At 44.1% G+C, this 15265-nt stretch overlaps 1 protein-coding gene across 8 annotated transcripts in view; it reads right to left on the bottom strand.

Moving 5' to 3' along the window:
* The window catches only part of GIGYF2 (GRB10 interacting GYF protein 2), a 128326-nt gene that overhangs the window by 107151 nt on the left and 5910 nt on the right, over window positions 1-15265 (bottom strand). For 5 of the 8 annotated variants that reach the window (XR_012906183.1, XM_006123679.3, XM_075937383.1 and 2 more), the window contains exons 2-3: window positions 10422-10499; window positions 718-847 (exon numbers count right to left, since the gene is read on the bottom strand). Coding sequence is in view for 4 of the 8 variants with exons in the window: in XM_006123679.3 (XP_006123741.2) it covers window positions 718-847; window positions 10422-10462 (171 nt within the window). In the remaining 4 variants the exon portion in view is untranslated. Of the gene's footprint in view, window positions 1-717; window positions 848-10421; window positions 10500-15265 lie in introns of those variants that run through there. The other 3 variants (XM_075937384.1, XM_075937386.1, XM_075937387.1) reach the window with 1 other exon arrangement.

The raw sequence follows: 15265 nt of genomic DNA, 5'->3' as shown, positions 1-15265 counted from the left end.
GATACTGGGATAGCTACCTATAAATCACAAAGAAGGACGCTAGAGGAGCTTGGTGGATACCAACTTTATTAGTGCATACATCTTTGGTTCTAGTACTGACAGAAGCCTGTTAATTATTATGAACACTGCACTGAGTAATGAATACTGGCATAACGACAAGATCTTTAGGAACTGGGAAGGACAGTACCAAGTGAGGCAGAACCAAGGATATCAATACCAAAGGAGAGGTCACCAAAAGCATCAATGCTGTAGTGGAATGATCAATGACCAGAGTTGATGCATGATTTATTTTCCTTCCAATACACCAAGGCAGATAGCTATTGTAACTACACTAAAAAAACCTCTCAATCCTTATCTAAAAAGAGAAGAGCTACAGGATAGCAGATGGACACTGCTAAGTTCCATCTTTCGGTCAGGAGTGGGAAGAACTGAGAGTCGATTAGGGTGGCTCCACCCTTTATGCTCTCAGGTGGGAGGAAGGAGACTCTAGGACATGCATGTTGCAGACATGCCCCTTACAGATTCCAATCTTATATGCATGGTGTATATGTGCAGCTAGCTATATGGACAAATATGAAGAAGGAGCACTTCTGTTCTCTAATAAGGAATATGCATTTAAAAACATTATAGACACACATTGTTCCGAGGCGCCTCTTTCCATAATTACAAAATAGTGGAGAAAAGCCTTCTCCCCACCCACCAAACCCCCATACACACCTTATTATCCTTTAGGAAAAGTGCTAACATTTCTTCTCTCCCGTAGCGATAATCTGCTAGTTTGTACTTTGGCAAAGCAGGAGAAAGGGGAGGCGATGTCACGCTCCCGCCACTGGACAGAGCTCGCAGCCTAGAATAAAGAGGGAGAGGGGGAGGAAAGAAGGAGGAAAATTAAAATGGACAGAATCCATATCTGTGCTATCTTATCACTGCACTAGACTTGAAACAAAAGTTTGAGACAGATAAAATATGTCCAACAATTGGAATCAATTGGCTTCACAGATATCCTATAGCAGTAGAGGAAATAATCCAAAGATGATTTTTTTGATGAAGAAAATCATGTTACTACACCATGACATCAGCATAGCAACAAAGCTCTGCTAGTGTAGACAGGAATTTAATTATACAATCACAGCATTTCCTGATATCTACCAATGCATTAAAATATAGTATGGTCCCAAAATTGCTTTTCTACCCCCACTGCTTACGTTCCTTGAAAGCCCTACTTTACCTGTTAGTCTAAAACAATACCAAAATAAACAATTTTATGCTTTACAAAATTCCCTGCAATCAACAGACAATTTTAGCATTTTAAACTAACTGTTACTGTTTTTAGACTACTGCTTCCAAGCATGTCTAAGTTTTGTCTGCTCCTTTAAGTTAGAAGACTAGACCTGTTTCATAACTGGGTGTTCTTCAAGAGTAGGTATTCATGCCCATCTCATGTTAGGTGTGTGGGCTTGCCACATGCATCAGTGTCAAAGTTTTTTCCTTCAGTGGTATTTATACAGGACCAACTCTGGCACCCCCCCCCCCCAAGATCACACATATATGGCACAGTATAAAGGGTACTGCCAGTGCCCTACACATTCAATTTCCTTCTTCCCAGAAATTCCAACAATGGGGAATGAGCATAGGTTATGGAATGGACATGAGCAACTTATCTTGAAGAACACCAGTTGCAGAACAGGCAGCTAACTTTTCTCTGAGTGCTTGCTCATGTCCATTTCATGTTTGGTGATTCCCAAGCAATATCAATCAAGATGAGTAGGAGTTGATGAGCAGGAGTTGATGAGCATGTAGCATTACTCTGATGAAAACAGCGTTCCCTCTGGTCTGCCAGGTGATGTCATAATGTACCGTGAACATATGCACCAAAGACAACATTACGTGTCCTGGATGGGCATATGGGCTAAGGCGGCTACTGAAGATGCCTGAACTCTTGGGCTATGTCTACATTGGCATGATCTTGCGCAAATACTCTTTAACGCAAGAGTTCTTGCGTTAAAGTATTTGCGCAAGAGTATGTCTACACTAGCACGTGCTTTTGCGCAAGAGCATCCGTTCCAGTGTAGACGCAAGAACAGTTGCGCAAGAGGGCTTATTCCTTAGAGGGAGCATCATAGTTCTTGCGCAAGCAGCACTGATTTCACACATTAGAACATCAGTATTCTTGCGCAAGAACTCCCCGCCAGTGTAGACAGGCATCATGCTTTTGCGCAAAATCGTGCCAATGTAGAGACAGCCTTGCTGACTGGGCTTTTACCAGATGCAGCAGTGGAACCTATGCTAACTCATTACAGGTCCTGATGCAGAATGTAACCCAACTGGGGATCCTTTGAGAACCGCAGGTCCTTCATCCAATCCGCCATCACAACAAAGAGCTACAACAACTTGCAGAAAGTCTTGGTCCACTCCAGATAAAAAGCCACTGCTTGGTGGACGTCTGTGATGTGTAAGTGCTTGAGGAAAAAACCCATCAGTAGGAAGATGTTTGGTGTAACGTGGAAAGAAGAGACCACCTTTGAAGGAAAGGCAGGATGAAGTCACAGTTGTCTCTCCTGATTTTTGAGAAGCCCCTGTTCATCAGCAGAATCAGCAGGAATGCATACAGTAGCTCCCTGGACCAGGACTGGAGCAACATGTCAGGAGCATGCCCCAGTACTGAACAAAACCAAGGTCACTTCCTGTTCTGCCTGCTGATGAATAGGTTTATTTGGGGAATCCCTCACTGTTGGAAAAGCAACTTAATCACTTCAGGGTAAATCACAGAGAGAGAAGAAAAATGTGTTCAGTCAATCCACCAGTGTGTTCCTGATACCAGGGAGGTGAATTGCATGTTAAACGTAACATTCTCAAAGGTTTAGCATTTCCCGACAGAGGGACAATGACCATGTTCTCCTTGCCTACTGATATAAAACATGGAGGCTGCATTGTCTATCAACACGCAAACCACGTGGCCAGAAAGGTGCAGCAAGAACAGCTCTCATGCGAGGCCGACTTCTGAGTTCTTTGATATTTATGTGCAACTGCAGGTCATGAATAGACCACATGACTTGATTCACAATTCACTGAAGTACAATCCTCAGCTGAATTCCGTGGAGACTGTCATCAACGACACTGAAGGCTGCAGACTGTTGAACAGGACTCCCACATGGGACCCTCTTGGGATTGGACTACCAGTTCAATATGGTCAGAATCGTGGTGGGAGGGAAGGGGGAAGAGGCACGGCGTCAGCCTTGTCCAGATAATGTCTGGCAAGGATGGAAACTAACACTAGCTACTGTTGTAGAGGTCACATACAGAACTTCACAAGACCTGCGACATAGGTACATACTGCCTTATGGCCTAGCACATGTGCACCACTGCATTGGGAAATGCAGAGAAGCCTGCAAGGAGGGGAGATCTCATTGTCTGGAACCTTTTGTGGGAAGGGGCACTCTCACCTTGATGGAGTCATAAGCTCTCTGTAGGACGGATATTAAGGGTTATTCTTCCATGTTTACAAAGACACCACACACGTCCAACGGTACCACGATGATGTTTGGGCCTGAGACCTGGAATAGCCCCGATCATTCAGTCATAGAAACACAGGTAGATCAGGATACACCAAAGCCCAAGGTAAGATGCCACCACAACATGCATTTTGTGAACACCCACAATGCTGTCACCAGGCCAAATGGAAACACAAGCTGGCAGTGACAGGAGCCCACTATAAAATGAAGAAAGCACAGATGGCTTCTGAAGATCATGATGTGAAAGTACATATCCTTCAAATTGAGGGCGGCATACCAATCACTTAGATCCAAGGAAGAAATGATGCAGGCCAAAGAGAGCATGAGGAACTTGATCTATACCAGGTATATGTTGAAGTCTTGCAAATTTATAATGGGGATATAAGCCCCCTGTGGCCATCAGAATCAGGAAGCATCTGGGGGAGAACCCCTTACCTCTGAGGGGGGACTTCCTGTACTGCCCCCAGCTGCCACAGCATTTGCACTCCTGTTGCAGCAAACTCTTGTGAGAGGGATCCCTGAAGGGGAAAAAGGGAAGGAGGCCTGGGGGTGAGGGTTAGAAATAAATTGTAGGGTATATCTTTGCAGCATGGTGGCCCAATTTTATGTACACCCAGGTGTACAGGAAAAAATAAAGGTGGTTGGAGAAACAGGATCTGTGCAGAGCTTCAAAAGGATCCCACATAACTAGGTCACTGAGCCAAAATTGTAAATGAAATTCAATGTTGATAAATGCAAAGTAATGTACATTGGAAAACATAATCTCAACTATATGTACAAAATGATGGGGACTAAATTAGCTTTAACTACTCAGAGATCTTGGAGTCATTGTGAATAGTTCTCTGAAAACATCCACCCAAAGTGCAACAGAAGTAAAAAAAAAAGCCAAGTGACTGTTAGGAATCATTAAAAAGGAATAGAAAATAAGACAATGAATATCTTATTCTCTGTATAAATCCATGGTACACCCACTCTGGAATACTGCATGCAGATGGGGTCGCCTCATCTCAAAAAAGGCATCTTGGCATTGGAAAAAGTTCAGTAAAAGGCAACAAAAATGATTAGGGATTTGGAAAAGCTGCCATATGAAGAGACATTAAAAAGACTGGGACTTTTCAGCTTAAAAAAAGAAGACTAAGGGAAAATATGATAGAGGTCTACAAAATCATGACTGATGTGGAGAACGTAAATAAGCAAAAGTTATTTACTTGTTCCCATAACACAAGAACTTGGGGTCACCAAATTAAATTAATAGGTAGCAGGTTTAAAACTAACTAAAGGAAGTATTTCTTCATGCAATGCACAATCAACCTATGGAACTCCTTGCCAGAGGATGTGAGTCCAAAGACCAGGACTTTAAAAGGGTTCAAAAAAGAGCTAGATAAATTCATGAAAGATAGGACCATGAATAGCTATTAGCAAGGATGGATAGGAATGTTATCCTTAGACTCTGTGTCCGAGGATGTGAATGGATGACAGGGTCTGGTGTTGTCACTTGAACATCACCCTCAGGAGCACTTTCAAAACAGCTGCTTCTGGTTCTAGTGGAGGGAAAGCAGAGATGTCATGCATAGAGGCAGAAGTCTCAACACCTTTGCTTTATTTGGAAGGGAACCTGTTTAGGCTGACCACATAGCTAGGGAGGAGCTGCAGTTCCAAGTGCTGCCTCTTGTGCCTGTAGACACAGGCCTCTGGCCTATGGTCTTAAGGCATAGGTGGGCAATAATTGTTGGTGGGAGGGCACTCCAGTAATTCGGGAAGTGGTTGAGGGCCATACTTTTCCAGGATATTAGTGAAGAAGGTACAGGGTCTGCGATAAATATTGGGTGCAGAAGTGAGCTTATGTAGGAAACTGGGATGCAGAAGGAAGTTTAGGGTCTGAGAAGGAGTTTGGGTGAAGGAGATTGAGAATTAGGGCAGGGCATTAGGGTGGAGGAGGGGGTGCAGGACCCAGGAGGAGATATGGGTATAGGAGAGGATTCTGACCTGGAGAAGGGGTATAAGAGATGGTGCAGAGTCTGGAAGGGGGTTGCGAGCTGGGACAAGAATGCTGGGATTTGAGTAGTTACCTGCTCCAGGTCACTGGGGTGCAGGATCTGGGAGGAGATATGGAGGTGCAGACAGTTTGGCTTTCAAGGGGTAGAGGCGCAAGAAGGGGCAGAGGGTTGGGGGAAGGAGGGACTGGGGTGCCAGAGACAGGCTCTGGCTGGGAGGTGCTTACCTAGGCAAATCCCAGCCAGCAGTCCCAGCAGGTCCTTCAGGCAGGTTCCCAGCCTTCCATGTCCCCACATGCCACTCAGAGTGACCATGTGCTTCTCTGAGCACCAGGAGCAGCTCATGACAGCACTCAGAAAAGCACATCCCCCACAGCTGACAACTCTGAGTGGCATGCGGGCAAGACAGGAAGGCTACCTTAGGCTCCTGCTGAGTCATAGGCCACATTTTGCCCACCCCGGTCTTTAGGGTCATACAAGAATCCTTGAGGCCATGCACTTTTTTGTGTGTTTTATTCCTCAAACAGACCATGGCCATTGAAACAGAGATCTTTCATAAACTAATGGATCTTGGCAGAAAGACCCAAAGACTGGAGCTACACCACTTGCTGCTTGAAAACAGTGGAGACCATGGCCTGCACAGCACAGTCTGTCACATCTAAGGCCACTTGCTATACTCCTGCAAACCTCTGGCCTTCATCAAGAATGGCCTGGAAATGCCTTTCTTGGGGGTTCTGGTAGGGAGTCAGCAAATTTGGCTATAGACTGCCAGATACAAAACCAGTATCAGCTGAAGAGTGCCTAGTTATTTGCCACCCTGAGCTGAAGACTTGCCAACAAATAAGCTTCCCCCCCCCCCCAAAAAAAAGGCCAATTTTTTCATCTCTGTTTTGGAGAGCAGCATAGATTGTCTTTTCCATTTGTTGACAACAGACACTACCATTGAGTTCAGGATAGGGTAGTTGTAAAGGTATACATATCCACTGGCAGGCACGTGCTACTTCCACTCTGCCCACTTAGATATCAGAGGTAGCAATAGGGGGCTTTGCCAAAGGGCTTTGTTGACCTTCGCCACCCCCTCACATACTGGCAGTGCAATACTGGTTGGGAATGCCATGCTCAGGACATTAAACAGTGTGTTTAAGGACTCCTCTCACTCTTCTGTAGGCAACCTTAGGTTTGAGGAAACCCTTATTTAACAGCTCCTGATGATCATTGACATCACTGATGGACTATTGGCAGTGGCCCCACAATAGCTTTGTCTAGGGATAAAAAATGATGATGCCAGCACAGTAGGAGCCACTTCGACAGTCTGCTCCTGAGGTTGAGTCATTCAGAGGATCCCAAGCAGGGGAGACTGCAACTCCTGTGGGCAGGAAATGGTCTACCAAGGGCTCGTCCAATCTCATAGATGCTGGCTTGTGCCATGGCGGCAGTTGTGAGAAGTCCCATAAGGTAAAGGTAAAGCCACAGTACCGAACGTTGTCCCTTGGGCTGCTGGGACAGGCAGTACTGCAAATGGAGGGCCCTGACCAGCCTGCAAAGATTCCTGGTCCAACTCTGAAGCCGGGGATAGGGGCATCATATTTGGGGGGGCATTCAGGCCACACCAAGATAGACCAGGCATCCCAATCCTGGCTGCATTCACTGCTGTGGGATCTGTATTACAGACACGACCTGCTATGTCGAGACCCATGATTGGTGATAGCGCTTGACAGATCTGGGTTGGCAATCCGGCAATAGACGCTGAATACTTGGCCATCAGTGCCGAGCAGGAATAGGACTGTGAAAGGTGCCAGTATAAGGAGCGCCTACACCAGAGTGAGGGCCTGGATCTGTTCATTGGATACCAGGACCCATATTCCCAATAATGACATCTTTGGCCTGAGATTCCTTGCCATAGTCTTTGACAACCACACAACTGCAGCCCACTACTTTGCGAGGTTTTCCTTCTCTGTCGATTTTGCAGAGACCTACCCACTCACCCAGTTTCTTGTTGTCATCAACTTTTATCAAGATCAACTTGATAAAAGTTGATGACAACAAGAAACTGGGTGAGTGGGTAGGTCTCTGCAAAATCGACAGAGAAGGAAAACCTCGCAAAATAGTGGGCTGCAGTTGTGTGGTTGTCAAAGACTATGGCAAGGAATCTCAGGCCAAAGATGTCATCGAAGAATACTTCAAGTGCAAGAAATGAACAAAAAATAAAATTCCCAATAATGGTTTTCATATGTGAGACTCTGCACTGAGGCTACAATGCTTCTGGTACCGAGGCTGTGGAGTTGTGTGCGTCTCTAGTCTGCATCACCTCATACGCAATGGGTGATTAAAGCCTGAGGAATGGTGTGTGCTGACACGTGGGCAGCCCTATATCAGTGGCACAATGGCTCTGCATAGACGAGCACTGGGAAGATGCTCCCTGCAAGGAGTGAAGAAAGCCGCACTGAAAGCTTCTCTCTTGATCTGGGAGCAGCTAACATCTGTGTGGATGACATCAGAAAGGACAAGATGTCCTACACCACTTGCAGGGCCTCTGGGGTTGATGGCATTTTGAGGTGTCCCATGTCCCGAGTGGCTGGCGCATCACTAGGAAGGCTGGGGCACTCCACAGAAGCTGAGCCCCTACTCCCACCGGGAGGAGATGAGCTACCCTTCCTGGGTCCAAGCTCACCTCCAGCCCTATTCTCACCCTTACGAGCAAGAAACATTCTCTACTAGGTGCTTTAGGACCTGATGCCGTGGAAGGAGTCTCTGTGGCGCCAATGACGGACCTGGCTGAGCACTCCACGCTGACACAGCGGTGCTGTGAGCCAAGCTCAACTGGGACCCATCCAGTGCCAGAGTCAGCATCAGTTCTAGAAGTAGGGCTTTGAGCTTAATGTCCTGGCTCCTTTTTGTCCGTAGTTTAAAGCTCTTACAAATTAGGGATGTTAATCGTTAACCAGTTGACTGGTAAGCATCACCATTAATGGATAATGCTTACCAGTTTTGGTTAATGGGTAGGGCTGGAACAGTAAAGTTTTTTAAAGCACTTACTGTGACTTAGGAGCCCAAGCTTTTGAAAATTTTATGCTAAAGTTTTTCTTCTTGTAAGAAAGGCCTGAAGATGTTCAGATGCTTTCTGATTCCCGTCTTCCATTCTGACACAAATCTCCATCATTGCTGCTAAAGAGATCACCCCACCCATCTACATCTGCTGGAGCATTAATCTAACCTCAGGAGAGCAAATAAATGCATCATGTTTTTGCAAAAGTTATTATGTGACGCTGCCAAAAGATATAAACTAATAAACCTTACAAAACTATGATAAGCTTGGGAAAAAGTTACTTGCCTTGCCCCCCACTAGACCAGCTTCATGCTCAAAATTTTACAAAACTGCATAAATTTAGAGCTAGAAGTATTCTTAAGAGGTCAAGTCCACCCACTGAAGTCAGGCAGACCCAAATAAACCTCTGATGTATATGCATTAGTTATTACCATGGCGTGAAACTTCCAACTCTTATCACAGAGCACTAAATAGTCTCATACGATGATTACTTTTAGTCACTATAGAACAGAACTAGTTTTGAGTAAAACAAGTGGTCCTGTAACAACTTGGAGACTAACAAAACTCTAGCTTCCATCCAGGACACGTCACCTGATCAATTGCTTATAATCAGGCTCTAAGATGCAACCAGATTTCCTCCAATCCCACAGACAGAGACAAACACCTACAGAATTTCTCGCTCACATTCTTAAAACTTAAATACCAACCTGGGGAAGTAAAAACACAGATTGACCAAGTCAGACAAATACCCTGGTTTCAGCAACTTCAAGGTAATATAACACCACTAGTCATGATCTTCAGCCCCTAACTTAAACCCCTCTAGCTCATCATTAACAATCTACAACCCATCCTGGAAAATGATCCCTCATTCTCACATGCCTTGAAAAACAGGTGCGTCCTCGCCTGCAGACAAACCCCTAATCTGAAACAAATTCATTCCAGCAACCACACATCACACCTCAAACACTCTCACCCAGGAACCTACCCCTGCAATAAACTCCATTGCCAACTCTGTCCACACATCTATATAAGTGACATCACAGGACTTAACTACATAAGCCACCATATAAGAGGTTCATACAACTGCACATCTTTAACATGATACATGCCATCAAGTGCCAGCAATGCTTCTCTGCCTTGTATATTGGTCAAACTGGACCATCTCTATGAGAAAGGATTAATGGACACAAATCAGATATTTGAAATGCTCACACACAGAAACGGGTTGAGGATCATTTTAACTTATCCAGGCACTCATTAATGGACTTAAAAATGGCCATCCTCTTGTGGAGTAATTTCAGGATCCAACTAAAGGGAGAGACTACAGAACTGGCCTTCATATGACAATTTGACACATGTACCCAGGGGCTGAACAAAGACATTGTTCCTGGCTGGGACATTATATTCAACCCCCAAATGACATCAAAAGCTAAATATAGGACACTTACAGCCCACTATTAGCTTCATTTAGCACAGACACTAACAGGGTTTTTCTTCTCTTCCCCCTCTTTCCAATTTTTCTGCATTATATTTGTGCCTCTTCCTCCATTCATCTTCACTCATCTGAAGTGGGTTGAGCCCATGAAAACTCATGATACTATCTATATTTTTGTTAGTCTCTAAAGGTGCTACAGGACCACTCTTTTTTTTTTTTAAGGTTTTTGTTTTTATTTTATTTTTTTAAACAGACTAATACAGCTACCCCCTCTGTGACTAGTTTTGAGTAAGTTATGAATAGACTTTGTATCCAGTTCAGTCTTAAAACCCATTCAGCCTTTCCCTCCTCCCAAATATACATGTCCATAAATAAGGCCTTTCTACAATCCTCAGAAAAATGTCCCAAACTCTGAAAAAACTAAGACAACTCACCATTCAGGCCCAAAGTTAAGTGTCTGAGTTTCTGCTGCCATTTTCTTCTTTTATACTCCTTTTTTTAAAAGTGTTAACCTAAAAATAAAAAAAAAATGAAGAAAATCATGAAGACATCAGGGAGTAATTTTTTCCTTCATAAGGTTAACGTGTCCTTCATACACAAACTCTGACTACAGCTAGACATCCCAGCCATAAGAAGTGCTAAAAGGGGTAACCAATTAAGAGTCTGCTGCTAGTTAACCTAAGCCCTGTAAAGCAATTAAATCTGATAACACTACTTCAGAAAACAAGATATTTGGTCCCAGACACCTCTTCCAACACCCAGTCCAATCACAGCGAGAGAGGAAAAAACAAGACAATATGTACAAACAGTCTCTCTTTTGACATCAATAAGCAACAAAAGACATGAGAACTGGAAGTAAATATCTACTTAGGAATCACTATCACTCTTTTCTGAAGACCTTCAATTAATTAAGTCATAGCTATACAATTTTGTAAATTAAGATAAATTACAGGGTTTGAAAAATAGAATCACATATGCATAGAAAGTACCAAGATTTCCTGGACAAGTGCCAGAATATTTCATTTAAAATTTTCAATTACGTACCTGTAACTGGATGTTCTTCAAGATGCACGGTCTCTAAGAGTTTACACATGCATGCCATGCGCCTAGGAACCAAGAGTTTGAAAGTAGCAGTGTCTGCTGGTCCATGCAAATGCCCTTGCCTCGTCTCACGTTTTCATAAGCGGTGATAATGGACAAGGTGGATAGACCATGTCCCCAGTTCCTTCTCTACTGCAAATCAAGCAGATCCACAGCAGAGGAGGCGGGTGGTAAGTAAAAAACAGATAGGACCACACATCTCGAAGAACCTCCAGTTACAGACAAGTAATGTCCTCTTTTTGAGGGATGGTTCCTCTTGTATACCACTGACAGTGATTAACAAACAGTACCTCATTTCGAAGGCGGCACAAGGATGAAAATGGAATGGTCTAGTAGAGGATAGCTGCACTGAACGAGGAATCCGTTACTGAGTTATGCACCAAGGTGTAATGTATATACATACATACACTGAACTCCAGATGGCTGCCTTACACGTATCTCAAAATGATACATCTGGGAAGGTGGCCACAGCAGACGCCTGGGCTTACGTGCAACAGGCTCTCATCCCAAGGGGTAGAGATAGTCCAAACAACTGAGACTGTGTAATAAACCCGAAAGTCCACTTGGAGATTATGCTGTGGAGACTGCTCCTCCATTAACTCTCCCAACTATTGTTATAAACTAGGAGAGTCTCCTTCCATAGAGATGGAAGGCACTAACTGCCACTATGTGAACCTTGAGCAAGTTGAGGAGGACCCAATGTCTTCAAAGATAGGAAATAATCCCCCCGCCCCCTCCAAAAAAATTAAAAGCTCTCTTTACTTCCTCTGGGGAAAGTCTTCTCTGTCGGGTTCAGGAGGCAAAGTTTTCCCTCCTGGCTCAGTAGAAATGACTAATGGATTCTTACTTGCTGCTCAAGAGGATCTCTTATACCTTCCTTTTCTATAGAAGATGCCAATCCAAATACCATGCACTGAGGTGAAGCATCTGCATATAGGGATACCTCAACATGCTATTGTGTTAGCAGCTTGGGAATAGCAGGGGACAGGCTGACATGCAAAGAAGGTTGGGAAACCATAACTGTCTTGGCCAGAATGGAGCGATCAGAATGACCATGGCTCACTCCTACCTGAACTTGTGGAGTACTCAAAGCAGGAGTAGAAGAAGAGGAAAGGCATAGTTGATCTGGTCCAATTAGCAGAGTATGAGAACATCACGTTGGTAGTAGTTACTAATACCCCTTGATACAACAGGGACCGCATTTGTTGCTGTAGTGGGAGGAAAAGAGGTCTCTAGTTGGAGTCCTCCATTAGTTCAAGACGTCATTTACTACAGTATTGTGGAGTTCATGACTGGCCACTAATCTTCTGTTGAGAGAGTCTGCAGTCACATTCTGAGTACCCAGAAGATAGGCTGCCAACAACAAAACCTTGTCATCAATAAACTAGGGAAATACAATGTAGTGGGTGCACAACTGGTTGGATAACCATTCTCAGAGAATAATTATCAAGAGTTCAGAGTCATGCTGGAAGGGCACAGCAATTGGGGTTCTGCAGGGATCAGTTTTGGGACCAGTTTTGATTAATATTTTCATGAATAATTTAGATAATGTCTTATAGAGCACACGTACAAAGTTTGTGGATGATACCAAGCTGGTAGGGATTACAAGTGCTTCGGAGGATAGGGTTAGATTTCAAAATCATCTGGACAAACTGGAGAAATGGTCTTGGGTAGGGATGTAGAAGGATAACAGTTTAACTGGTTATCTGATAAGCATTAGGCTTACCAGAATGCTTACTGGGTAACCAGTTGGACAGTCAACCACGCCAGGCTGCAGCAGCCTTGGCTGCCACACCTGCATCAGGCTGACAGGACCCTAGCTGTGTGGGGCAGGCCATTAGACTCCCAGCTTCAATTGCACCAAAATGGCCCAGACATGCTGGCAGGACTCCAGTGTGCCAACAGAACCTGGCATCAGCTGTGTGAGCTAACAGGACCCCAGCCGTGGTCACGCCTGAGTGGCCTGGGCACCCCAAGATTCTGACCCCAGATTATCTGGGCAAACAGGCAGGAGCCCAGCCCTAGCCGCCCTGGAGCAGCCAGGTGGGAGGGCAGGCCCCCAGCCCTGGCTTCTGTCCAATGGTTAAATGATTAAACAGTAATATTGTAATAATTTAACAAGTTAATTTTTGTGATTATTTACATCCCTAGTCTGAAGTAAACAGGATGAAGTTCAAAAAGGACAAATGCAAAGTACGCCACTTTGGAAAGAACAATCAGTTTCACACATATAAAATGGGAAGTTACTATCTAAGCAATACTACAGAAAGTGATATAGGAGCCATATTGGATCACAAGCTAAATATGAGTTGTTGATATACTGTCGCAAAAAAACAACAAAAAACCCCACACACCACCCATGTCCCAAACACCACAATCATTCTGGGATGTATTAACAGGACTGTAGCAATCAAAGCACGAGAAGTTATTCTTCCACCCTATTCAGCACTTATGAGGCCTCAACTGGAGCACTGTGTTCAGTTCTAAGCACCACATTTCAGGAAAAATATGGACAAATTGGAGAAGGTCCAGAGAAGAGCAACAAAAATGATTCGAGGTCTAGAAAACATGACCTGTGAGGAAAGACTGAAAGAACTTTGTTTAGTTTGGAAAACAGGAGACAGAGAGGACATGATAATCACTTTCTAGTACCTAAAAGGGTGTTTACAAGAGGGAGAAAAATTGTTCTCTTCTGATGACAGAATAAGAAGCAATGGGCTTAAATTGCAACATGGGAGGTTTAGATTGAACATTAGGAAAAAATTCCTGTCAGGGTGATTAAGCACTGGAATAAATTGCCTAGGGACGTTGTGGAATCTCCATCATCAGAGATGTTTAAGAGCAAGTTAGATAAATATCCGTATGGGATGATGCAGATGGTACTTGGCCCTGCCATAAGTGCAGGAGACTGGACTTGATAACCTCTCAAGGTCCCTTCCAGTTATAATAGTCAATCTATGGGATTCATGGAAACATTGAATACCTCAACATACAGTGCAGCCAGCCAACCTTGTGCCTCCATATTTGTTTACGTAATCTATAATGGTCATGTTGTCAAACGTGATGGAAGCCAATACATAGGAGAAATGCCTGACATCTCCATACTGTATGGAGTTCCAGAATATTGATGTGTATCCTGAATCCCTGACAGGTTCGTGTTACTTCCATCATGTGGTCTCCATGTGTCCCCCCCCCCCCACCCCACCCCGGCCACCTCTTTCTGCAAGATATCTATCTGGGAAGGATGGAAAAACAGGATCCATACACAAACCTATCACAGGTCTGTCCACCTACGAAGAGCATACCTTCCAGGAGGCAGGGAAAAACTATCGGCAAAAAATTCATTGCCTGTTGTGATGGTGAGTCAACTCTCTGGAGCCACATCTACAGTCATAGAAGGTGGAAGTTGGCAAAGGCAATAATGTACATGCAGGCTGCCATGGGGCCTAGTGGAGATAAGCACTCTGTATGTTTAGTAACCAGCTCCCATTGACCTTACAGCTGAGAATGTTCTGCATATCAGACAACACGTGTCTCAAGTTGGGTTATGCAGAAAATTCACCACCACATAGTTGTCACCTGTGGAAATTTTAGTTTATGCAATTTGCCCAACATCACACAAACTCAGTGACACAGAAAGGAATAAAAGCCAGTTCTCCAAGAATGCATTCAAATGCCTTAACCAAAGACCTCCTGCAGTTAATGTAACTTCCTGAGTTTTTTAAAACTTAAACTGAAAAAAACCAAACCACAAGTGTCTTGCGGAACCATAATAACCTTCCCATAGGTTGTCATCTTCAGATCCAAAGCCCATAACTTTACTACTTGAGTGAAAAGTATCTGTCAACTGCAGAAGGCAGCTATTATTTTCTATGTGGAGATGCCCAAGAAGGGAGATGAGATACTCTGATAAGGCTTTTCACAAGCTATTTGCTAGACAGCAACATAATGCTGAGTTGAAAATAACAGGTTCACTATACACTCTTCTGTTTTGTCCCACCCCACTCTCAACTGGTCCCCCTCTGCTCAGTCTGTTGCTATATTCTCTGGCATCATTGCTATATTCTCTGGCATCATTGCAGCACACATCATAGCAGCAAAAAGTCCAGGGCTATGTCTACACTGGCCCCTTCTTCGTAATAGCCATGCTAATTTAGAACTTTGGAACAGGGAAATG

The sequence above is a fragment of the Pelodiscus sinensis genome, chromosome 10 (genome assembly GCF_049634645.1).
Source record: "Pelodiscus sinensis isolate JC-2024 chromosome 10, ASM4963464v1, whole genome shotgun sequence".
NCBI classification, from domain to species: domain Eukaryota; kingdom Metazoa; phylum Chordata; order Testudines; family Trionychidae; genus Pelodiscus; species Pelodiscus sinensis.
The sequence above is the reverse complement of the archived record's forward strand: the minus strand, read 5'-3'. Positions and strand labels throughout refer to the sequence as shown.